A 25,612-nucleotide genomic window follows, 5' to 3' on the forward strand; every position below is an offset into this window, starting at 1 on the left:
TTTTTGTGGTATGATTCATGTCCGGAAACCAAGCTTGCATACCAGTATGCAAACGGTTTGAACTGTTAAAATCCGAGAACCAAGTTTGCATACCAGTATGTGAACGGTTCTTCCCGAGTTAGGTTCGGAACGACAGTATGCATACCGGTTTGCAAACTGTCGGACAAGACCAAAGTCCAGAACTTAAGTTTGTGTACCCGTTTGCAAACCGAGTTGGTTAAAGTTCTAAAATAGGTTAAGTATGATTCCATACTCATGAACAAAAATATTTATAAATTAAGGAATGCAATCTTTGCAAACCGTGGATAAATATTCATGAATTGTTTCTTGAATCAATCTGATTTTGTTTCAATTGTGTCTAGTATACTTCTATGAGAATATAAAATATTAAACAACTCTATGAGTAACACAATTAGATTCATTTGATTATCATTTGATCTAGAAGTGTTAGATGAATGTGGTTAATACAAAAGTGTTCATATGGCTAACTTTGGTTAACTATTGTTAATCCAACTCAAGATACACGTTTAGGTACGATTACCCGTATCTAAATGAAGGTATATTTCGTTTTTGTGTAACAATGTAAGACCATCTAACGGTGGAGAGATATTTCTTTGGTTCTAAGCAAACTTAGCTTGAATCTTAAATCAGGTTTTCATCTAACGGTGAATATTGATTGCTTTGTTTCTAAGCTATCAAACCCTGATTTAAAGACTATATAAGGGAGAACTCTAGAAACTGGAAAACCTAATCCCCACACTTCTGCGTGATACTAGTTGCGTACTAGAGTCGATTCTCCTTTAACCTAGTTTTTTTTCTAAAACCATTATAGGTTAATGACTTGAAGACTTCATTGGGATTCTGAAGCATGACCCAACTATTTTCTCTTTAGTTGCGTGTTCTGATTTTACTTTTTATATCGTATTGAGTACTATCTTCTCTAAGATTGTCTCGAGATTTATCTCCGATAAGTAAGATATAAAAAGTAATCACAAAGCTCTTCGTCTCATTCTTTGTGATTCCAAAATAACTTCTTCTACTACCATATAGTTAAGTTATTGTGAGGTGATTGATATTTCTAGGATGTTCTTCGGGAATATAAGACTGGATTATCAATTGGTTCCTGTTCACCTTGATTTATCAAAAGATGGAACAACTTCATAGGAATTTCTTTGGGAGACAGATTTATCTATCAGAATAGACTTTTCTGTGGGAGACAGATTTGTTTATAAATTCTTCGACTTTGGGTCGTAGCAACTCTTAGTTGTGGGTAAGATCATCTAATAGCATGTTTGGATTGCACATCAGAAGTAGCTTTTCGACTTCTTTGGCTATCAAATTTCAAAACGACTTTTAGAAGTCGAAAAGTTAATTTTTTGTGAAGCAAAATAGTTTGGCTTCTGACTTCTGCTTCTGACTTCGACTTCTGAAGAAGCAGAAGTAAGAAGCAAATTTGTATCCAAACGCGCTATAAGGGAATCAAGTGCGTAGAGTCCTATTGGGATTCAGAGGCGTAAGGAACGCGATTGTACCTTAATCGATGTGAGACTTAGTTAGGGCTCAACTAAATTCCAGTACGAAGTTAATTTGTAGTAGGCTAGTGTCTGTAGAGGCTTAATTAATACAGTGTGGTGTTCAAATCTGGACTAGGTCCCGGGGTTTTTCTACATTTTCGGTTTCCTCGTTTACAAAACTTCTGGTGTCTGTGTTATTTCTTTTCCGCATTATATTTGTTTATATAATTGAAATATCACAGGTTGTGCGCATTTCAGTCAATTGGTAAATCTAACCTTTGGTTGTTGATTGAAGTTGATTGACACTTGAACATTGGTCTTTGGTATCGTTCAAGTTATTTCTCATACCAATCAGGCTCATAAATCTCTATCTATTCGGTTGAAGATTGTATTGAGAAATTGAGATATAAATCTTGGATATATTTCCTTGATTGATTCTGACCGTCTAGTTGATTCTCTTGGAATTATATTGGAGTTAGTCCATACAGATTGCCGAACGAAATATTGGGTGTGGTTGTTAGACCCCCGCTTTTTAAATAGTAATTATGACAGATTTTCTTTGGTTGCTTCTCAAAGTGATATTTAACCCCATACGTTCTGCTTTGCCACATTTGAGAATCCAAACTAAGTGTTTGCTCATATCTACTGGGACCTTCACCGTAACTACTCCATCTCTGATTGTAATACACATCGTACCTCAACCTTCTGACCAATATCTTGAATTAACTTATCAATAATACCATCATCAATGTGTTCCAGTGAGAGCAAAATATCACTGAGAATATTTGATGAGAGAAGCAATAGAATAACATGCATGTTTATAAGAATTTTGTTAAGTTAACAGAAAAGTAGCAACAAACACTAAATCAGACTAATTAAAGCTAATCGTGGAACATGTAATAAATAGGGGGAAAGTAAAATGTTAGAATTTAAGCTTCCTAAACCCATAACTACAACTTTAAGAAGATAACAACATTACCTCATACAAAAAGTAATGCATCATAGCTAAGATTATTATACTCAACAACACACACATATATAAAGGTCATCTCTTGGTAACACAAAGACCAGAATTTGTTCCTAGATTAACACAATTTATATAACTAACTGTTCGTCTACTACGGTTCTACAATTGTATAAAATTGGTACATGTCTTTTTAGCAATATAACATACTTTACACAATTATATCTAAATCACAGAAAAAAGATCAACCCAAAAATATTATTTCCGTTAACAATACTATTCACAAAAACATTACAAGCCACAAATAGAATATTGTCTACTTTAACACAACTATAATTCACTGGATATTTTCGAAGAATCCATAAATTAATTAGTTCCTTCATGTTATTTCTAAAATTAATTTGAGCCATATTTATAAACGAACAAGATTTATTTCTTTTAATTATGAAACCCAAATTTTATCGAACAATAATGCATGCAAATAACCGAAAAAAGACATAAGTTCTTAAAAGATTGATTTTTTAATCGATTTTTTACCTTTTACGGTCTTTAGTCGGAGGAAACATCTAAATAATTCGTAGATTATCTTCATTTTTTTGTTCCTCATAATCTTCAAGATTAGGGTTAAAAGTACCTACGCGAGGATCTACAATTAGAACACTCGTGAATATTTAAGCGTCTGCCATTCTTGAAGATCAATACCAAGTTAGACTCTAACTTAGAACACTGGTGAATTTTTAAGTACCTGCCATTATTGAAGATTAATACCAAGTTCGACTCTAACTGCATGTTTCAGGATACGAATCAAGATCAATTTTACTGTGATGATGAAACTAAAATTTAGTACGAATCAAGATTAATTTTATTGTGAAGATGAAATTAGAACTTAGTTTTTCTGGTACGAATAGGACTGACTGATATTTCAACGAAGATAAGGCAATTAATTTTCAGATGGTGATATGTTGTGGTGATGTGTTATGAAAGGGAAAATTGATCTTGATTAGGTTGGTATTTCACTGTAGTACCCCATAGCACGAACACTAGGCTGACGTTAATTAGGTTGAGCGTAAACCAAAAAATTGTGCGTCGCAAACCAATTATCAATTTTTTAACCACTCTCCCATTACATGATTTATAAAATCAAAAAAAAAAAAAACTCCAGAAGATGATAAACCACAACTTAAAATGCTAATCAAGAGAAAGAAAAAATAAAAATAAAAGACCATATTTATGGAGGTTGTGGATCACACCCCTTAGCATTCCCCTCTTTAGTCTTTTACCTATATGTCTTCCAAAGCCTGAAGGATGTCATCCTTCAGGTCTTCAAAATCTTCAACTCCGAAACTAAATCTCACCAAGTTGTCATTGATTTCAAACATCGCTCCACCTGACTGGCTAAGATCCATGCATTTCAAAACGTAAACAAACCACCACAAAATTGATCAACAACCGAGTCTCAGCTAACTAGCATACATCCTAAAATACAATAACGTGTGAAAACTTGCATTTAGAAGCTTCAAAAGGTATGGTGACTTTTATTTCTTTATCTCGATTTTTCCTAATTTTTGGGTTTTGGGCATCATGCGTAGTTGAAGGCTAGGCTTAATGGTTTCATTTCTAAGCCAGCAATACAAGAAATTTATTAGAAAACGTTCTAAAGAGTTCTCCCCCAGACTTTTTAGCCCATCTCCCACATTAACTTAAAATGTTAATGGAGAATGTTCCGAGGAAAAGAAAACAAAAAAGATGATATTCATGGAGGTGGTTATCATACCCCTGTTATTTCCCTCTCATCTATATAGTTTCTTGCCTGAATGATATCCTTTCAGGTCTTCAAAATCTTCAACTCCAAAACTAAACATAACAAGGTTATTCTTTATTTCTAACATTACTCTACCTGATTGGCGGCGATTTCCGACAAGTATTTCTGCATTTGGTTAAGATCCCTGCATTCCAGAACATAAATAACCACCATAAAACTAATTGACAAGCCAATCTATCTGAACTAGAGGCATATTGATCGAATCACGTTAAAAACGTGCATTTTATTGCTTCAAACGGTGCAACATCTAGCTATTGTTATAAGTGAATCTTGACTTATGAATATGTTTTTCTAGTAATATTCATACGTTAATATAAATATTACAAAAAATAGTCAAAATAAAACAAAACCAAATGGATAATGCATTCATATTATTCAACTAGTATATTTATCGTGCGTATTAATACTAACTTATTTGTCTAAGTGTGTTTCTAATGTTAAAAACACTATATCTTATGATATGAATGAATTTTCTTTTCCCTTTCGCATATGAGTATCTTTTTACATATAATTTTTCTTGTGTTATACGATTTATTGATTTCGTATAAAGAAAATCGCATATGATACATTTCGATAAATATTTTTAAGATATATACTTTATAAATTAGAATAATCCATATACAAATACAACATCACTTTGTGTAGGCAAATAATAATTACTTTTTTTTATCGGTAAAGAATTGGTGTCGTCGAGTTTCGAACGCAGGTCACTGGTATCATCACCCAATGACTTTACCAATGTACTACAATGACATCTGTTTTACTAGTTTCATTTACGTGTAGATACTATTTTTTTAGATAAATATCTATTGTTGCTCTCTCATATCTATATTCATCTTATTCTTTTGGTTGTTAGGTGTATATGAGAACTATCGCATTTCTGTAATACATGTAATTCTAACCATATATAAACGCCCAAAGTAAATAAATTAAAAAATCACATAAGAATCTTAGAAAGGTGAAGGTGGTCTCCGACTGTCACTAATGAGCACTCCCGATGTAAGGTGGGTCCCCATCTTCTTCCTCATGGGAAGATGAGAGAGTTCAATTCTTACCATTTCATGTTGTAACTTTTAATAGTGTAATGGATCCACACAAACAAAAGAAAAAAATTATTTGCAGTCATTTAGAAAAAGAAAAAAAACAAATATGAATTTTAGAAAATTGGTTACCGGTCATTTGGTTTGTGCTCTAAAAACTAGTCGACATATTAGGGACATTGCCCTAATCCTTTAATGTATCCCTTAACCATCCATTTTTTATTTCATCTTGTCCTTTCTATTTATATATATATATATATATATATATATATATATATATATATATATATATATATATATATATATATATAGGGTAAAATATTTTTAACAAGTATTCATCTGCCATGCTATATTACCCTAGGCTCCCACCACTTATATCTCAAGCTGCACGTATTTGAGGATTGCAAAGAATTTATAGTCACTGAAATCGTTCAACTACCAAATTCAAAGAAACTAATGACAGTGATATCGATTAATCGCGAGATATATTTTAAGTTAATAATTCCCAGGATTTGAATTATTTTTTGGATGGTAAATATTTCATTATTGCTAATCACAAGAGTCAAATGAAGAATCAATACCTCCCAATACTGAATTATATAGTAGAAAATTCAAGTTTTTGACAGCTAACAACGGTGAAACTTCTTTTTGCAGTTATTGTTTGTAAGTTTAAGAATTTGTATAACCAATTTTAATACACGGTCTTGGTTCATAGATATTTTTTTATTTGTATTATTATTTCTTCCGAACTTGGTTTAATAAATGGTTATATGTAATATGGATCAAGTTCGGCATATATTTGTCTAACTTTGTTTCGAACCAATTTGATTCGACTATTATTGGCTCTATGTCAATCGCGACTAATATTTTCATTTTTCAAACTTTTTCAAACTTTCAAACCAATATGATTCGACTGTTATCATATTTTGAAACAGACAGTTGAGGTCCTAAAAAAGTCAGAGGTAATGGGCATTCTTTAAGTTTCCCATTCTATCATGCGAATATGGTTGTACCAAGGATATACATAAGATAAGAAAACGCCGTTTATTTGATTTCAATTCCATAAATCTAAGGATCGCTTTTAATCCAAATCGTTATTGTACCCTTCATGGATCGATTTACTACTCACACGTAAACCCAGAATGTGTTGTGCGACATCTGGAGTTATGGACATCTCGCTGTGTTGTGCGACATCTGGAGTTATGAACCGCATAACCATTGACAAATTCTGAGGAGCTAAATCATCAAAACTCCAAGATTTCGTTGCCTGAGAACTGTGAACAGCCGGTACTCTACATTTCAATTCAGGTCTTGCACAAGACATTCATTTGTCAACTAATGTAACTAGAGTGTAAGGGAAATTCCTATGGTAATGTTCAAATGAAAATTTTTGTTGAGCCAGGTGGATGGCCAAACAGGTTTCTCCACTATGAGAATAGCACTGCGCAGTTTCCCATCACCCGGGCTAGGGACACACGCTGGCGTGTGTAGGTTAAACGCGGTTCTGGAAGAAAACATGCTGGCGCTCAAGATAAAAACGACGGCGTTATACCAACGCGGGCGTTAGACACAAAAACGCCAACTGTCGATTCTTCAACGTCCATATTCTCAACGTTATATTTTTCAAAACTATAAATTCCTTCAATTTAATTCATTTTCAGTGACACCACTACTATTCCCTTCTTCTAAAACTCTTCTAAATCAAAAAAAAAAATTGATACAATATGAGCAACATTTTAAGAAAAGCGGTTAATACTGTAAAGAAGAGATCGAAGAAATGAACCGGCACCACGGCCTGCCACAGGTGTAGATTATTCTCAAAATCGGGAAGCAGAGTTTGCTTCGTCGAGTGTCGTTGTTGCTCCATCATTAGTCCAAGGTCATGTGTTGGGGCATCAAGATCGATCTGAGGTTATTATAGAATGAGAGGTGGATTATCAGACTTAAAGGATGTTTATGAAGTTCTACCCCCTCGAGTCCGAGAAAATGTTGACAGATATCCCTAGCGTGCGCTTTATAGTGTGAAGCCTAGAAGACACAACAACAGAATTACGACAACAATGGTAGAAAGGTAGTGGCCGACGATGCACACATTCCAGTTTATGGATTTAGAAATCGGTAAGCTTGTTTAACTTAACTTAAATTATATTTTTTAAATAATTATTAAATAATTAAAAGAAATAATCATAGTTGATATTATCTAACCCTCCTTTAATGACAGCAAGCCTCGACTGAAAACACTAAGCAATTTTGGTATACCACCGTACTTTTCGTGCACCGCCGTACCTTTCGTACCCCAAACGTATTTTACAATCAAGGCGTTTTCTCCATCAACCATTGGATTGTCCTCAACTCTAACTACAGCCGTTAAGTTTATTTCTTTTCTTTCTCTTCCTCGATTGATCCAAATTTCCTCTTCGTTTTCTTCTCCCTTACCTTTTCTTTCTCTTCTAAACAACTAAAAATCCATTGGTCAACTCAATTTGCAGACAATCAATGACGGAGATGAAGAGTTGCGTTGGTTGTTTTCACTTCCTCGATTAGGTATGAAAAATTTCTCAAATTGTTTGATTTTTGTAATCTGAAATTCTAGGTTTCTGTAAATTGTTTTGGGTTTAATGTTTGAGATTTGGTAACTTCGTACCTTGGATTTTAGGGATTTTAGTACTAAAAATACCATTTGATGTGGTTGAAAAGTGAATTTCTGCTTTTAAACAAGAACAAATTTGGGGATATGTTAGATATTTACTTACGAGATGGTGGTGTTTGCTTAAATAATATTTTTTGATGATGAATTAGAGCGTCATGATGTGTTACCCATTGATATAGTTGTACGTGAGAATTTGGATTTGTTGCATTTTATGCAAGCATTTGTTCTATTGTTTTCAAAACTTTGCAGTATCAAGTATCAAAAAGAAGCTAGTATAATGAAATTATTTAGCTAAATTGTTTAATGTTTAATCCAGGTATAGAAAGGAATTGGGACAAACAAATAAGGTCAAACATGATTTTTTTTTCCCTCCCTTATCGGTATCATCCAACTCTCCTGAAAACCAAGGTCAGGTACCTTAAATCTCTTCCCCTTTAATGTGTGAATTCTAGTTGTTGGGAGAAATTGTGGAATTTGGTTTAATTTTTATGAACATCACTTCAAAGATATAAATGTTACTGTAAAACCCGATGAGATTATACATTTTAATTTACTTGAATGGATTATGGATGTATGAAGTAATATCAACAGATATTAACGGTTATTTGGGGAATTGACTTTGCAGACACCTGATACCCAGGTAAAGTGCACGCCGTGTTAGCTGGTATGCTATATGGAGGTAGCAAGGAAGCTTCTGCATCTGTTAGCAAGGATGCAGAAGTGATGTTAAATCTAGGTAGCAAGCCATACTATCTTGAGAATTATTTGTCAGAATTGCAATGGTGAAAACGTTTGTCAGAGTAACGCTTGGTTCGGTAGTTAGTGGAGTTTGTCTTAGCATGTTCACCACTGCATGTTACGGTGTACAGAATTTGCTTGCTGAGAAGTGTTATGTACATGATGCTTATAATATGTGGCAGCTGCAGGTTCACCTACCGCTGCATATTCGGCTTAATCATGACATGTCCCATTTAGTAGCGCATGAGAAATATGATGTTGGGTTCTGTTTTAGTCACTGCAGCTGGATTCTAAATCCGCTTGCTATTACAACTAAATCCTAAATTCATTCACAAAGAAAATGTTAGACAACTCACTTTTGCATCGGTGTGTCGTAATTTTGAGAAAATGTAAAATACATGTAAAAAAAAACTAGCGGCTGCCGACGTGCAAAGCACGTGTTCTCCACTTGTTCTTGTAATAGGAATTACGCCCCTTGATTTGTATTTCATTTGTGGGATCCCTAGTGGAGTGGGAGAGCCGGAACCATTCAACCAAGACGAATGGATATCAAATAGTAAATGGGAGACGCTTTTTCCCTCGTTTATGGAATCAGAAATACGTGAAGATTATAGAGAATTGAAAGGAGGTGGGATTAGATGTTCAACGTTGAAGTCTTTCCTTACCCAAAGCAGAAACCTAGAAGATATAGATGACTATCCTGAACTCGAAATAGTGTTTATCTTATGGGTACTGGGTCAGACATTCTTTCCAAACTCAACTTTGGTTGCTCGTGTTGGTTGGCTTCAAGCGTTAGAATATATTGGCAAAGCACCAGATTATGACTGGGGATCCGCAATTTTAGCAGAATTGTACTGTGGGCTGGATTAGGCGTCCATGGGTATGCCTAATTTCACTGGTTTCTGGGACGTCATAGAGGTAAATATCAAAATTATTATTTTTAAATTTAAATAATTTTTATGAACAAGTGTAGGTTAAGTCAAAATACTAAAATTACAGAGTAATTTGCAGTATTGGTGGTATACCTACTTCCGTGTTGGTAAACCAATCCTTAAGGACGATACCCATAGATTTCCAATCTTGGACATGTATATCTCGAGCAACTGGGCGAAGGACACTGCCAGCGACGTCTCAGCTTCCAGTTTTGTTCAGAGGTTTCAACAGATGACTCGAAGCCATAAGAATGTTGTTTTTCACCCTTACATTGATGTTCCTCAGTATTTTGAAAATGATGCAGAACGTGGTCTTGATTATTCTCTCCGTAGAGTTGTTTTTTACACTCCAGATTTGGATAAAGGGGCTTAGTACCTGGGAAAAAAACTGCAGTACCAAATACAAGGTATATATGAAATTTCAATTAACCTGCCACAACAGATGCAAACCTCTGGATCAGATTTTGATCGGCTCAGAAAAACCAATTGGGAAAGGTATGAACTAAATACAAAGAGGGATATTGGTGAAGCTGAGTATGTCACCTGGTACAAGTCGATTGCGAAGCCTGTAATTGGGACACACAACATGCACATATATGGGTTTGATTTCCCAGGGCTATCAAGCCTGTCCCATGATGCAAATATCGTTCCTAGTCAGCCACCTCCAAAAGAGCCATGCTTTATGACATACCCCACCACGGGTGCAAGTTCTTTATCATCTTCGTCAAATATGCCCGAAATTCGTTGGGAGATGCCAATTATTACTTCACAAGGTGAGCCAACCACGATCCCCATTGTTTACCAAGCTATGGAACGTGATTATCCTTACTACAATGTGACTGCCAGTTACCGGGAGTTGTAGATCCGACTGAACGATTTGTATTGGGTGAATCGGCAAATGGAGGCTATACACTTGGGTTTGTGTCGGAAATGGCACGAGACAATGTTTGGATTGAGTCCAACTATAAATGATGATGAGCGTTCACCGTCTACCAGGAGCAACAGATCATTGCACGATAGTGATAATACAGTGGTGGGAGAAACACAAGTACGACAGAGTTCTTCACCACACGTACGGCACAATACTTCACCGCAAACTGTGCATGTATCTCAACCCCAAGTATTTCGGCTAGATCCTAGGCGCATTTCATCATCATTCTCACCCTACAACCCAAATGATTGCTACAATGTTATACCACCACCACAACAACAACAAACATCTTATATACTTGGAGGACCGAGTGCACTGAGTGCTTTCCAGCAACCGAGTTCTTTCCAATCGCTTAGTGCTTTCCAATCGCCTAATGTTTTTCAACCAGTTTTATCCCCTTATGGAAATTTATTTAATATGTTGGCAAATGGAGATATCCCAGGTTTTGGAGAATCTTGACTCCAGAAGATAACAATGGGGGAGCTAGCGATGAGCGACGTTAGAGAGATTGTAATTTTTAATTCTGCTACATTTGTAATTCTAGTTTTAAAAGTACGGAATTAAATGAAATTACATAAAATTAAGCGTTTTACATTAGTTTCACTGAATTACGGCGGACTATATTAGCTTCACTGATGAGAAGTACTATGTGGAACAACAACTACAAAGAAGGGGTTGGAACTGTTCAACACCTAAAGGATTTCGAAACATCTTTCGAAAGGAAAAGCCGCATTTTTCCATCTTCGCCATTCAGCCAAGGATCTTGTTACCATCTCAGCATCAGTTTCACCTCTCAGTCTATATCGATTGGCTTGTATGGTTAAAGCTACAAACTCACTTACTTCTTTCTTAATTATATGAAAACGATTTTCTATGTCGCATATAGCACGATGACTCGGATTACGGGTGTCACTGCAAAACTCGTCGTGAATAACCGCGCAGAAATTCACCCATAGATAGTTTGCTGAAGCAAGCTGAGTAAATAAAAAAACATAGTTTCTGCAAATAGATTCATCTTTTTCTTTAGTATAAGGAACTCGTCGAACTAACAAAGGTCGAGACATTTCAAGAATTGAAGAATTTGTGGAATCCAAGAATTGAAGAATTTTTTTAAGCTCAGAGAAGAACAGTAAAGAAGACTAGATGTGTGAATTTGGAATTGAAATGGAGAGTATTTATAGAACTTAAAATTCTAACCATTGGATGACAAGGGTTTACATCCCCCCAAATGTAGCCGTTGGCGTTTTTGCGTCAAACGCTGGAGATTTTAATACAGACGCTGGCATATGAAATACCAACGGGCGGTTTTGCCACAAGCGCCAACGCTTTTGGCTCATACGCCAGCGTTTGTTCCAAGCTCGCCCGATCTTATATCACGCGCTACATGTTCCATCTCACTCAACACACCAACAAATTTGTTGGTTTGTACATCCATTTTTCATGTTTGTTGAGTCCATACCGGGATCAAAATTAACAAAACAAGGATTTATTGAGTCCATAGGAACTGCTCTAAATTATATTGTGGTTGTGGTGTGGCCATGTACCACTTGTACAAGACCTCGTCATAATTTTTAGCAAAAAAAAAAGAATAAAGTAAGAAGTAATTATTCAATAAGCTAGCAGAGAGCTAGAAGAGACGGAGAGAAGTTATTCGCCCTCATCTTCATTATCAAAATCAGTTATAACAGTCATTACTAATTCAATCAAATAACCAACACATACATAAATAAAAGCAATGCTCAATCAAAATAATCTGATAATTTAGGACACTGGAATAGAAAACATGATATTCATGGCCCTCAGCATTTCCCTCTTATCTATATAACTTCCAAAGCCTGAAGGATATCATCTTTCAGGTCTTCAAAGTCTTCAACTCCGAAACTAAACCTAACAAGGTTATCTTTTATTCCAAACATTTCTCTACCTGACTGGCTAAGATCCCTGCATTTAAAAACATAAAACAACCACAACAAAACTAATCAACAAACCAATTTCTGCTAACTAGCCCATACATACTGAAATAGAATTGCATGTGAAAACTTGATGGAAAGCGTGTTAAAAAGGTCTCGCAAAGACTTTTTAGCCCATCTGGTATAAAGTTTTCCTTTGATTTGGATCAAAAATCAATCAACCGACTATGTTCTTAAGGTGATACATATTTTCAGCAGCACAATTATGTTTTCTCAAGTACTTAAAACATGGTGAAGATAAAACTTATCATACTCCCATGTCAATCAATTTAAGGTGATCAAATATTTGCAGAAAATGAAAGACGTACCAGTAAGACATAATTGCAGGCTGATCCACAATGCTCTCACATCCTCCAAAGGAAGGGGCGATGTACGGGATTTTCAGTGCATCGATGAATGTCTTGGTGGTTTCTAAATCTCCATCAATCTGCAAAAGTTGCATGTCGTGATCAGGTAAGTAAACCTGGAAACCAGCATATTGCAAATGCAAATAGCTCAGGTAATCATCAAGCTCATAAATTTTAGCACTCACCTCAAAACTGACGACTCCTCCAAACCCTGTCATTTGCTTCATGGCAATTTTGTGTTCCGGGTGACTGGGAAGACCGGGATAATGAACACGTTTCACCTGAAGATCAGATCATGTTAGCATCCTACAAGATGAACCCACTTGAATGATAAATTATTGGATTTTTTTTTTCTGAACTAATAATTTTAAAATTCGATCAAATTAGTACCTTAGGATGTGCCTCTAAAACTTCGGCAATCCTCAATCCAGTTGTGTTTTGCTGCTGTACACGAAGATGCAGTGTCTTCATGCCTCGAATGATTAGGTAAGCGGCATTCTGATAAAACAGAGCATTAGTATCATTCTCAATCAAGTCTTAGGTCAAATTAACAGCCTAGTATCGTTCTCAATTATGCTTTATTTGCAAGCTGAATAAACACTAAAGGTCAAACTAGCTGTGTGAATCAATGACGCTCATTTCCAAATTCTGGACTACAACATAATAATGAATTGATGAATTATTGTAGGCATTGGTTTGTAAACCGTGTTCTGTAATTGCAAAAGCATGTAAAAAAATGCTCACCGGGTTAAGAGTACCACCCAAAACGTGATGCAACTTGCGAATCTTAGCAATCACTTCCTCAGAACCACTAATGCAACCAGCAAGAACCTGAAAACAGAATTTGATTTATCACTCACTTATTCGTCTTATTAGTTTTAAAGAAACAGAAGGCAACCAAATGTCAAAACTTACAAGGTTTACTCAGAACTTACATCATTGTGTCCTCCAATAAACTTCGTTGCCGAGTGCAGAACAAGGTCTGCACCAAGCGCAAGTGCCTTTTGGTTCAACGGTGTGGCAAAAGTACCATCAACACAAACCAGTGTGCCTTTGCTGTGGCAAAGCTTTGAAACCAAATCAATGTCAACGCATCGGAGGTAAGGATTAGTTGGCGATTCTGTAAAGAAAAGTGTTACCTGCACACAAAGTATGCCAGTAAGTATCAAACGATCATGTCCTCCAAGTTAGCCAAAACAAGAAAATATAAAACAACAATCTCCTATTTGAGGAGTACTTACATTATTCTTCTCCAGTGCAGATTTCAGGCCATCCATATCGGCAGGGTCGATGACATGGACCTGCATTAGGGAGATGATAAATTTAAATACTTTGCAAAAACATAAAAAAAGAAGTCTGGAACAGAACGTCAAATTGACATAAGGGTTTAATCCGGCAAGTAGCTGAAAATCCAGATCTTGTCCACAACCAAATTCACTGACATGACTAATTAAAATAAAACACAATGTGGATCTTAAGAATCCGATGGAGAAGCACAAAGTTTGTTAAGGACCCTCACAATTTAACTGTCAATTTGGGAAGCATATCATCTCTAACTGCATCAACACAAGCAGGATCCAACAAAAAAAAGTACAAAAAGTAAGGGTAACATACCGTTATATTCATGTTGGGAACAAGAAAATCATCAATGAAAATTCTCGTCTTCCTGTAGCAATCCGTAGTTGTTATTATATGCCCACCCTTCTTTACCAATGCAAACATCATGACCGTACTAGCACACATGCCAGATGACATCAAAATAGTTGATTCTGCCCCCTCAAGTGCACTGCCCCGAGTAAAATGAACGAAACATATTCAGCCTCCCATTACAAAAAAGGCACTTAAGCAATTGCTACAATTGTTGATACTCATCACACAAAAGACAAACCTTATTTTGTTTTCAGCGACTACTGTGGTTGGGTTCCCATAGCGCCCATACTCAAAACTTGCATGGCGTCCCTCCTATCAAGACAACAACAAATTAATCAACCAAATAATACTAAAACCTAGCTGCTATTAAAATAAGATCACTAGATTCTTTATAAGTCGGTCATATTAGTAAAAGGTTCTAGTATAGCTGTGATCAACTTCCAAGCATTCCACACCATGATCTAACAATTGCACATTTTCAGATTGAAAATTTATCTGAAATGAAATCCGAGGAACTGAAGATTTATAAGCAGCATTAAAAACTGGGATTCTTTAAATTCCATTAACTGGAGCTAGTATCGCCGTGATCAACTTCCAAAGCATTCTATACCATGAACTGACAATTGAATTTGTTTTAGATTGAAAATTAATCTGAAATGTATTAGCGAGGAATGTAAGATATATGAGCAGCGATTCCATTAGTTAGTAGCTAATGGATGAATCAATTACTACACCCATGAACCAGATACCAAGGGTATGTATTAACTCAAACATAGCCATTAAATTTCACAATACAGCAAAACAAAAAAACTACCTCCCCTCTTACTAAGACAGGTTACTAAATAGCAATTCAAAAAGTAAGAAAAGAACGACACTTATGCCTTAACCGGGCATATTCTATTGGATACCAGCAACATCTAGTTGTTAGAAACTAAATCAATCACATCCACATGAATATTTGAAAAAGATAAATAAATCAGATTCTAGAGTGCAGGAACGAATAGAGACCTTGAAATCAATGAGTTCATTGGAGTTCTTGAACCAGTAAGCAGAAGTATTGACGACTGGGGTAGTGATTCCATCTGTAGCAATTCCACGACCTAATCTTTCTCCTGTGTACACAAATTATATAAACAACTCAGATTTTATCAAATTTAAAAGGCAAAATTAATGGGTTTCACCAAAATGATACATACACAAAACCCAAATTAACAAAACTCGTGATAACCACAAAAAACACATAAAAAATCAGATTTTTTTTTTCCGATCTAAGACCCTCAAATGAAAAAAATTAATAGAGAAAGAAGGGGGGACCTGCATGAACTGTGATGCTCCCATCGGAGCGTAAAAATGAGGCCTTTAAAGCGGCCAAACCAGACAACTGTACACCATTATTACAAATAGCACCACCATCAACAGCAGCTACAGCTTCATCATCAATTGATGGTATTTCAATCTCAGAAGCAGCAGAATCGAAAGTGGATACATTAGGAACGTTCTTGTTGGTATTGTTGTTGTTTGACCAGGAAGCAGCTACAACTTGTGCTACACCAATGTTGCTACAATTTCTTCTTGCTTTAATACTCAATTGCCTTACGAAATTAGGAGGAAACCGCAGAATCAACGATGAATATAATCCACCACCACCATTGAAAGATCCAGAAATGAATCTAGAACTTGATTTCTGCTGGTTTTGATTGGTAGAGAAATCTGGATCTGATCTACATTCAAAAACCGGTAGAACCCTAGCACATCCTGCTGAGACGGCCATTTTTTTTTCTTGTTTTTTTTTGTTTCTGGTGGGGTTTTTAGTTTCTCTCTCCCTTCCTCCTCTGAAGACCACTGAACTACTGAAGAGCCGCCTATTCGTGCGATTTTATAGACATTTAACTGTGGTTTAGGTGGCGAGTTTGTTTCTTGTTTTTAACTGAAGTTTGTTTTGTGTAAAAATTATTTTGACTAAAGTAGAGTCCTTCCCAGAGGGTATGTGCACCACTCAATGTTGGCATCCCTATCTCCTTGGTCAACAACCACATTTTATTTATTTTTTATTTTGTAAGTTTTATTTGAACAGATAAAAATATTTATTTCAATCACAAACACTTATAAGAGGAAATTTTTTTGCTTTCGCACTGCAAGAGCCTTTATGAACTAGCATATTCCTGATCGTTAGATGTTTAAAGATGTGACGTCACCTAATTCTAGTTAATCCTATTAACTCACGTCGAATAATTGGTCAAAGTAAAAACTGATTATAATAGATATCGTGTCTCTGGTCGAATGATCAGATACCACGGTTGTAACAGTTTTTGCAATCTGAATAGTAAGCTTCATCCATGAATTAGAGCAGATATTTTGATTTTTTGTAGTCAATTGTTTAAATTCAAACCCTCGTTCTTGAATTTGTGTGCTTCCCATAGAGTTTTGGTGAAAGAAAAAAGAAAGATGGCTAACTCATATTAAAACTGTAATCAATCAGACTCGTAACTTATGATTCATTTTGTGAAGATTATTTGAAAACCTAAGCTCTTCAAATATTATCATCATGATCAGGATCATGTTCCAAGTAGATTACTAATCAACTTAAATTCTATGAGCTTTTTTTCCTCAACAACAAAGAACAACCGAGAACAACCATCATCACCATTGACAACAACATCAAGCAGGAGCAATTTTAAAAAAAATAGGGATTTTTGTCTCACGGCGACAATAGATAAAGGCAGAGACGCGGAGTACTACCATATTCAGCGGAAGATAAAAAACCACCAAATATTCGTGTAAACGAATAAGTCGAATATTCAGTGAATAACTTGGGTTAACTCCTAGTTAAATGACGTCACATCTTACCAAATCTAAAGGCTCTCGCAGTTCAAAAATAAAAAGTTAGCGCACATCAAAAAGGCTTAAATAAAAAAAGGCTCTCGCAGCGCGAGAACAAAACCTTTTCCCGTATAAGCAAGGGCATAACCAAGATTTTAAAAGAGTAATGCGTGAAAAAATACCTGGAGTTTTTAGGGGCCACTCAAAAGGGTTTAGGGGCCAACAATAAAACAAAAAAGGTCACCCAAAGGGAAAATGTAGCCAGTCCTTATCTCGCGTAATTCGTAATGGCGAAATTACCCTTATATATTCGGAGGATATGATAACATTGTTACCCTCCGAATGCAATCGGAAGCCAAAATCGTTCCCATACTTCCGATTATACGAGGTGCAGTATTTCTTGGTTCGTGTTTTGGATTCAGCATTAATCGGGAGTTAAATATATTACAAAACCTACCGATTATAAGTTGCCGCAAATTCAAATTTTGAAAGCTACCATAATCGGTAGATATGCTAAATCCAATAACCTACCGATTATTGGTTTCTCCACATTCAACTTTCGTCAAATTAGCCGTTGGAGTTTTTGGGAAAAACAAAAAGAGCCGTTGGACCCTAAACCTATATAAAGAAACTCATATCTATCACCCCAATTGCACCAAACTCTTTCCTCTCTTCAGTTTTAATTTTCATAACAAAAAACATGGATATTGCTTTTGCCGAAGAAGAAGATTGTGCTATTTATAGAGCGTGGGTTGTGGTAACTACTCATGATCGTGTTCACAAGCTCCACAAATCGGAATCCGAAGAGCAGATATGGAACCGTATCTTAATGGTATTTGAGGCCTTAGATGGTAATCGAATTCGAAGATCATCCAATGGCATTAAGATGAGAAAGAATGCGCTAGATAAGGAGATTGACAAACTTGAAGATGAGGAACGGTTTGTTAGGAACGCTTTTCCTTGGTGGACGTATGAAAAACGAGTAAGTATCTCTGTAACTCCAATTCACATTAACAAAAGTTAGTACTAACTTGTTACTCATTCGTAATTTCAGAGAAATCTTGCGGATCTCCGGTATGTGGACCTCTACGGGAAACGATTTGAACATGAAGGATGTTACAAAATCAAGAGGGACAATTTCTATGGTCACTGGAAGTTATGATCTGTTTTAATACTTTTATGGTCAATTAGGAGTATGGATTTAGGTGCTTTTGACGAAATTGTAAGGTTAAGGCCGTTTGAACTTTATGTAATGGATGTAATCGGAGTATTATTAATATAAAAACTAGCCGATTATACGAAATCGGTAGATTATTTTGTTAAACAACCTACCGATTGTAATATTCGGTTATTTTATGAGTCAACTTTCTTTCCGATTATTGTGTTGTTTGGTTCCAGGAAACTGTTTTTTTTTGAACTTGTGATATTCGGAGGATAGGTTTTTTATAAAGTTCCGAATGTATGATGGCCCAAAAATCAGAATTTGGAAAAACTTATACTTTTCAAATTTTGTCTTTGAAATAATCGGACGTTAAATTAGTTACCAAAACTTCCGAATATGGGATGTCTAACCTTCAATATTGGCCCTTGGAACCACCTGGAGCCATGGCGTGGTTTGTTTTGAACTTGTGATATTCGGAGGATAGGTTTTTTATAAAGTTCTGAATGTACGATGGCCCAAAAATCAGAATTTGGAAAAACTTATACTTTTCAAATTTTGTCTTTGAAATAATCGGACGTTAAATTAGTTACCAAAACTTCCGAATATGGGATGTCTAACCTTTCATATTGGCCCTTGGAACCACCTGGAGCCATGGTGTGGTTTGTTTTGAACTTGTGATGTTCGGAGGATAGGTTTTTTATAAAGTTCTGAATGTACGATGGCCCAAAAATCAGAATTTGGAAAAACTTATACTTTTCAAATTTTGTCTTTGAAATAATCGGACGTTAAATTAGTTACCAAAACTTCCGAATATGGGATGTCTAACCTTCAATATGGGCCCTTGGAACCACCTGGAGCCATGGCGTGGTTTGTTTTGAACTTGTGATATTCGGAGGATAGGTTTTTTATAAAGTTCCGAATGTACGATGGCCCAAAAATCAGAATTTGGAAAAACTTATACTTTTCAAATTTTGTCTTTGAAATAATCGGAAGTTAAATTAGTTACCAAAACTTCCGAATATGGGATGTCTAACCTTCAATATTGGCCCTTGGAACCACCTGGAGCCATGGCGTGGTTTGTTTTGAACTTGTGATATTCGGAGGATAGGTTTTTTATAAAGTTCCGAATGTACGATGGCCCAAAAATCAGAATTTGGAAAAACTTATACTTTTCAAATTTTGTCTTTGAAATAATCGGACGTTAAATTAGTTACCAAAACTTCCGAATATGGGATGTCTAACCTTCAATATTGGCCCTTGGAACCACCTGGAGCCATGGCGTGGTTTGTTTTGAACTTGTGATATTCGGAGGATAGGTTTTTTATAAAGTTCCGAATGTACGATGGCCCAAAAATCAGAATTTGGAAAAACTTATACTTTTCAAATTTTGTCTTTGAAATAATCGGAAGTTAAATTAGTTACCAAAACTTCCGAATATACCACACAAATCATTGTCATTTGAACTTGTCTAACTTAGTTACCCAAACAAATTTCCGAATGTACAACAAAAATCATTGTCATTTATCTGCTCTTCTTTACTTTACGACCGTGACTACCTCCCAGTCCTGCACGACCACGGGTTTGAGCACCTTCAGTTTGAGCACCTTCAGTTGGAGCAGCTTCAGTTGGAGCAGCTTCAGCGCTCGATGAAGCTCGAGTTCTTTTACCCGTCTTTGATACTGCCACCTTGGGCTGATGCCTCTTCGTGACTTTCTCCCCAAACTGGGCAGCATAATCTTCGTTATCCATATTATCAACTAGATCTCTAGCCTCTTTGATCTTCTCAGCTGGCATGGGATCTCCGCTCTTCAAGCATGCAGTTAACATTTTGGAAACACGCTTGAACCTATTCACCTGTTTTTTATACGTAATGACATAACATCAAACGGTAATTACCTAAGATTTATAGGAATAATATAAAATGAACAAAATATAAGAACACACACCAGTCTATCATAACCAGCTGGTTTGTCTTTGATGATACAATTATAACTTGAACCCGCCGCAGTAGTGTTGGATTTGATTTCACGGATAACCAAAGGATGTGATACCTTGTTATACCAACTCATATAGTCTGGAGAATTTTCATCACCTCGGTGGTTCGTCTACCAGTGTCGATAATGAAGTCATTCCTCTTATCCCAGTTATCAAGAACAGTAGGTGGGCCTGTGTGAACAATTGTAGATTATCACCACTAGAAGAGCACAACTCCAACTCCAATTTGTAGTAATCCCCCATTTTCTCCAGAGGTTGTTGTTGATATACCCGTGTTGTCGCATCACCCTAGAGGGGTTATACATCACATATCCTGTGGGGTGCCACAATGGTCCAAAATAAAGGACAAGTCCGACCGAAATTTATATGCCCACTGGCTCGATCTTCCTTGTATGGATCAAAGCATACGTCCGAGGCCTTCAATTGGTCCAAAATCTCCCTCATGCGAATCAACTGCTGCTCTTTTGTCCTAGAACGGTTGTCTTCAAATATATACTTTGTTCCTCTAGGAGTACCTTTGCACCACCCCGGGTTCTCTCCGGCCAACTTCAGGATAGGGAAGTGGTCATAGATCCATGCCTATATACATAAGAAATCAAGTTTTAGTAAATAGATTGTGTATATTCGGTAGTAATTTCCAAACATAATTTCCGATTATATATAATCGGAAACAAAACTGAGTACCTATCCACCGAATACCCAACATTCGGAAATAGATATGGATCATTTCCTACCGAATATGCGTCATTTGGAGTTCAGTAACCTATAGTTTTTCTGGCCTGTATATTCGTAGTAATATCAAAAAATATTTCCGATTATATATAATCGGAAATAAAACTAAGTACCTAGCCACCGAATAACAAACATTCGGAAAATAAGATGGATCAATTCCTACCGAATATGCGTCCTTTGGAGTTCAGTAACCTCTAGTTTTTGGCCTGTATATTCGTTAATATCAAAAAATATTTCCGATTATATATAATCGGAAATAAAACTAAGTACCTAGCCACCGAATAACAAACATTCGGAAATAAGATGGATCAATTCCTACCGAATATGCGTCCTTTGGAGTTCAGTAACCTCTAGTTTTTCTGGCCTGTATATTCGGTTAATATCAAAATATTTCCGATATATATAATCGGAAATAAAACTAGTACCTAGCCACCGAATAACAACATTCGAAAAATAAGATGGATCAATTCCTACCGAATATGCGTCCTTTGGAGTTATGGATACATCATATGTATTGTCTACCGAATAACTATAGAGTGAGTTATAGAGTTAAAGAAAAAACCTGCAATAGAGCCACGTTCCCGGCAACTTGGCAGGTTCCTAGCCTCGACGCCTTTCTCAACTCTTCCATCAAGAATGCTAGGCATGCCGTGCCCCAAGAATAGTCACCGACTTCATAGAGGATCCAAAAGTTGTATAAGGTTGGCGTCGATCCGGTTGCCAGAAGTATTGGGGAATATGACACATCCCAATACACAAGGAGATATGCAGTGGCAGCGTGGTTCACTTGCTCATCAGTTAACGTTCCATTCTTTTCCTTCTCCAAGGTGCCTCGAACATATTCATCAAAGCTGTAATGTTTCTGTCTTGTTCTATAACTGCATGCCTCCTAAACTCTGTTGTTGTTGTCTCTTCATCCCAACCTAAGCACTTGTTAGTTAGAGAATAAAGTTGTGCCCAACTTAACTGCTTTGTGTAGTTAAACTTCACAGCTGTGCCTTGGTCGGGAAGGTTAAGAATCTGCACAACATCATCCGGGGTGATCGTCATCTCCCCAAACGGCATATGGAAAGTATCGGTCTCAGGATACATTCTCTCCACGAACGCCGATATGGCCACACGATCATGTTCCAACAATGAATTCTCGGCGGCATTAGCTAACCCCGAGTTGGCAACAATTGTCTTGAACCTTTCACATTCACCGGATAAAGGCCACGCAAGCATTTTTGTTGGTGCGGCGGTAGGTTTGAGTAGACGGACCGCATCTTGATGATCCTATTAAAGTACATAAAAAAATCCTTAATACAAGTATTACGATATAACACATAGACAATACATTAATAAAATAGTAATTTTATTACCTCGGTTTCATATATTTCTCTGGCCCATGAGTCTTTGTATCCAAATAGCAATTTTCCTCCATCCGCTGGTAGTCCAAGGATTGTGCCTGCTGGAATACCCTTCTTCTTCAAGTGCTGAGGGACAAGATGTGATGCTTTCTTAGCAATATCCTTCCTTACAACATCTTTTCCTTTTTTGGCTTTTTGGGTACCACTTGGTTGTCCTTCTTCTACTCTTGCCACTGGATCAACTGGTTCAACACTTGGTCCTGCACTTTGTTGAGCGGCTTGTTCAACACTTGGTCGCACCCCTTGTTCACTGCCTTGTTGTTCAACAGTTGGTTGCACTCCTTGTTGACTGCTTTGTTCTTGTTCGCTTTGTTGAGCACCTGAATTATCTTTGGCACTCCTTTCCCTCCTAGCACTAGCTGTCACTTTCTTCCTCCCTTCTCGACTTTGTCTAAACAACAAAGAAAGGAACAATATTTACAAACTATACAATCGGAAGACAAAGTATGGAAATATAACCCGAATGTACACATTCGGACGTAAGAAGACACATATTGTTCCCGAATACAAAACAATCGGAAGCTAACTAAACATATTTGCAACCGAATATACATCAATTGGAGTTCGAAGCTGTAAATTTTTCATCCTACACAATCGGAAGAAAAAGTGCACCTCTATAACCCGAATGTACAAATTCGGAAGTAAGAAGACACATATTTTTTCCGAATGAAAAACAATCGGAATATAACTAAACACGTTTACAACCGAATATTCATCAACTGGAGTTCAGAAACTCTAAAATTTTATCCTACACAATCGGAGGTACAAAACATTATATTGTCTTCCGAATAAATGCTGGCCCCAAAATGGGATTTTTCCTATATCATAAATTTTGAGATTTTTTCAATATATACATTCGGTAGTGAGTGTTCTTCCGAATACTTTGTGTCTACTTAAATATATTCGGTAGCCAAAAAATTCATTAAACTACCGATTATTAGCAGTTTGTATCCAGGAAGATATGGCCACCAATATTCGGCAGATAATCATCAAATCTTTCTCCCGAATACTGTCGATGTTCTTGAAAAATGAAGAACACGACTACATTCGGAAGTAAATTAGCATGCATATCGTCCGAATCTGGATAAATAACCGAAAACCCTAGAAATTTTTTTTTCTCGATTCGACGAATTAAAGCGAAATAAACCCCAAAAATGATAGATTCTTACCTAATTGGGGCCATTTGAAGTTGACGAAGTGTTTGAGTCTCGGAATCGCCATCACCGACTACATTATCAGGTACTTGTTCTTCGCGTTCTTCGCGTTCTTCTTCATTTGCAGCAAGAATTTCTTTATTTCTTGCTAAAATTTCAATGTTTGGATCGATACCCCGAGCAACATTTTTGGTTCTAGGTCTGTGGGTTTCATTTCTCTTATCCATTGTTTTATAATCGAATCGACGATGTTTTGATTTTACGATTCGCGGCGATGTTTCGGTTGAACGAGGAAAATTTTTTTTTCTTCCACAATCGGAAGATAATATGAAACTGGAAGAAGAAGAGTTGAAATGAGTAGAATTGTTTTTGATTTGGTTTTTATACAGTTTTACCAGAAGGGCATTTATGTAACTTCAATATCATATAGGGTACCCCTTAACTAGAGTCTTTGGCTGGGTATAAATTGATGGCCCCTAAATCCTTTGGGATGGCCCCTAAAAACGCCAGGAAAAAATACACCTTAAATAAAAAGACTAGGAAAAATAAAATAAAAAGTTAGCGCACATCAAAGATTGTGTTATAGTTACCTAATAGTGGTTGATAGCAACAACATTTACCACACACGATATACATGTTAGAGTCCTCCCGAGAGGGTATGTGCACCATTCGATGTTGGCAGCCCTATCTTTATGATCAACAACCATATTTTCTATCGCCCATGAAAATCGAAGGGGTTACATAAGAAAAATCAATGCAGTTATTAGGGCTGCACAAGACCCGCCCACGATACCCAAACCCACCCGTACCCGCTAAATCCGTGGGTTTTTAATCCATACCCGCCCGTTGTGGGTGCGGGGTTGGTTATGAAAAAAAAAACCGTTGTCTGTGGGTGCGAGGTTGGTTTAAGCTAATACCCGCCCATACCCGCCCAAAAAACCCGCAGATTATATACCATTAGATAAAACTAATCCTAGTCGTCCATTATGAAACCCTAATACTAGTAGATAGGATAACTGATAACCCTCATTCACTTTCTACACTCTTCTCTCTTTTCGGCATCTCCTCTTCTTCCTCCTAAGTTCTCCTTCTTCACCTACGAACGACAATTACCAGAAATCTTCACCAGAAATCGACAACAACAACTTCGAATCTTCACCAGAAATCGACAACAATCGAAAAATCAACAGATTCAACACTTAATCTTCATCTGTGAACTTCCTAGATATGAATATTTTGGGGGTTTTGGTTTTTTTTTCTTACTTAATCAAGGAGAATAGAAGTTACTTTAAATGCTTGAATATAAAGCGGGTTTAAACCCGTTTAAACCCATACCCGCCCAACCCGTAGCGGGCGGGTAACAAAACCCGCCCGCTGTTTGTTGGTGCGGGGTTGGTTATGAAAAAAAAACCCGCAGTCTGTGGGTGCGAGGTTGGTTTTAACTTATACCCGCCCATACCCGCCCATGTGCAGCCCTAGCAGTTATCGACTCCCTATTTTTCTTGGTAAGAAAACCTTTTTTCGATCACAAACTGCCGGCCCAGGATTTTAAAAGAGTAATGCGAGAAAAATACACCTCCAAAAATAAAATAAAAAAACTTAAAAAATAAAATAAAATAAAAGTTAGTGTACATCAAAGATTATGTTACAGTTACCAAATAGTGGTTGATAATAACTAAGTTTGCAACACACGATAGACATGTGAAATTATGTATCGTGTGGGAATTATAGGTTAATTCCAAAATCAATTGAATGTGAAATTATATAATAATCTCGATATGC

General features: G+C 36.5%; 1 protein-coding gene and 1 long non-coding RNA gene across 2 annotated transcripts; one reads left to right on the top strand and one right to left on the bottom strand.

Annotated features, from left to right (window-relative positions):
- The first annotated feature begins 7,720 nt into the window (after window positions 1-7,720).
- LOC113300381 lies at window positions 7,721-11,181 on the top strand. The gene is made up of 4 exons (XR_003335771.1): window positions 7,721-7,884; window positions 8,307-8,398; window positions 8,616-9,646; window positions 9,740-11,181. It is a non-coding gene; the product is annotated as an uncharacterized LOC113300381 (long non-coding RNA).
- A 1,000-nt stretch (window positions 11,182-12,181) lies between these two features.
- On the bottom strand, window positions 12,182-16,405 carry LOC113300382 (cystathionine gamma-synthase 1, chloroplastic-like). Its single transcript, XM_026549602.1, has 11 exons — window positions 15,873-16,405; window positions 15,567-15,670; window positions 14,797-14,870; window positions 14,523-14,694; window positions 14,150-14,209; window positions 13,844-14,047; window positions 13,653-13,739; window positions 13,299-13,406; window positions 13,094-13,189; window positions 12,870-12,988; window positions 12,182-12,532 (listed from the first exon to the last, which is right to left on the bottom strand). The coding sequence occupies exons 1-11, from the start codon at window positions 16,327-16,329 to the stop codon at window positions 12,409-12,411; spliced, it is 1,605 nt and encodes a 534-aa protein (XP_026405387.1). The 5' UTR covers window positions 16,330-16,405; the 3' UTR covers window positions 12,182-12,408.
- Window positions 16,406-25,612: the final 9,207 nt, after the last annotated feature.

This window comes from Papaver somniferum, chromosome 7, assembly GCF_003573695.1.
Source record: "Papaver somniferum cultivar HN1 chromosome 7, ASM357369v1, whole genome shotgun sequence".
Taxonomy (NCBI): Eukaryota; Viridiplantae; Streptophyta; class Magnoliopsida; order Ranunculales; family Papaveraceae; genus Papaver; species Papaver somniferum.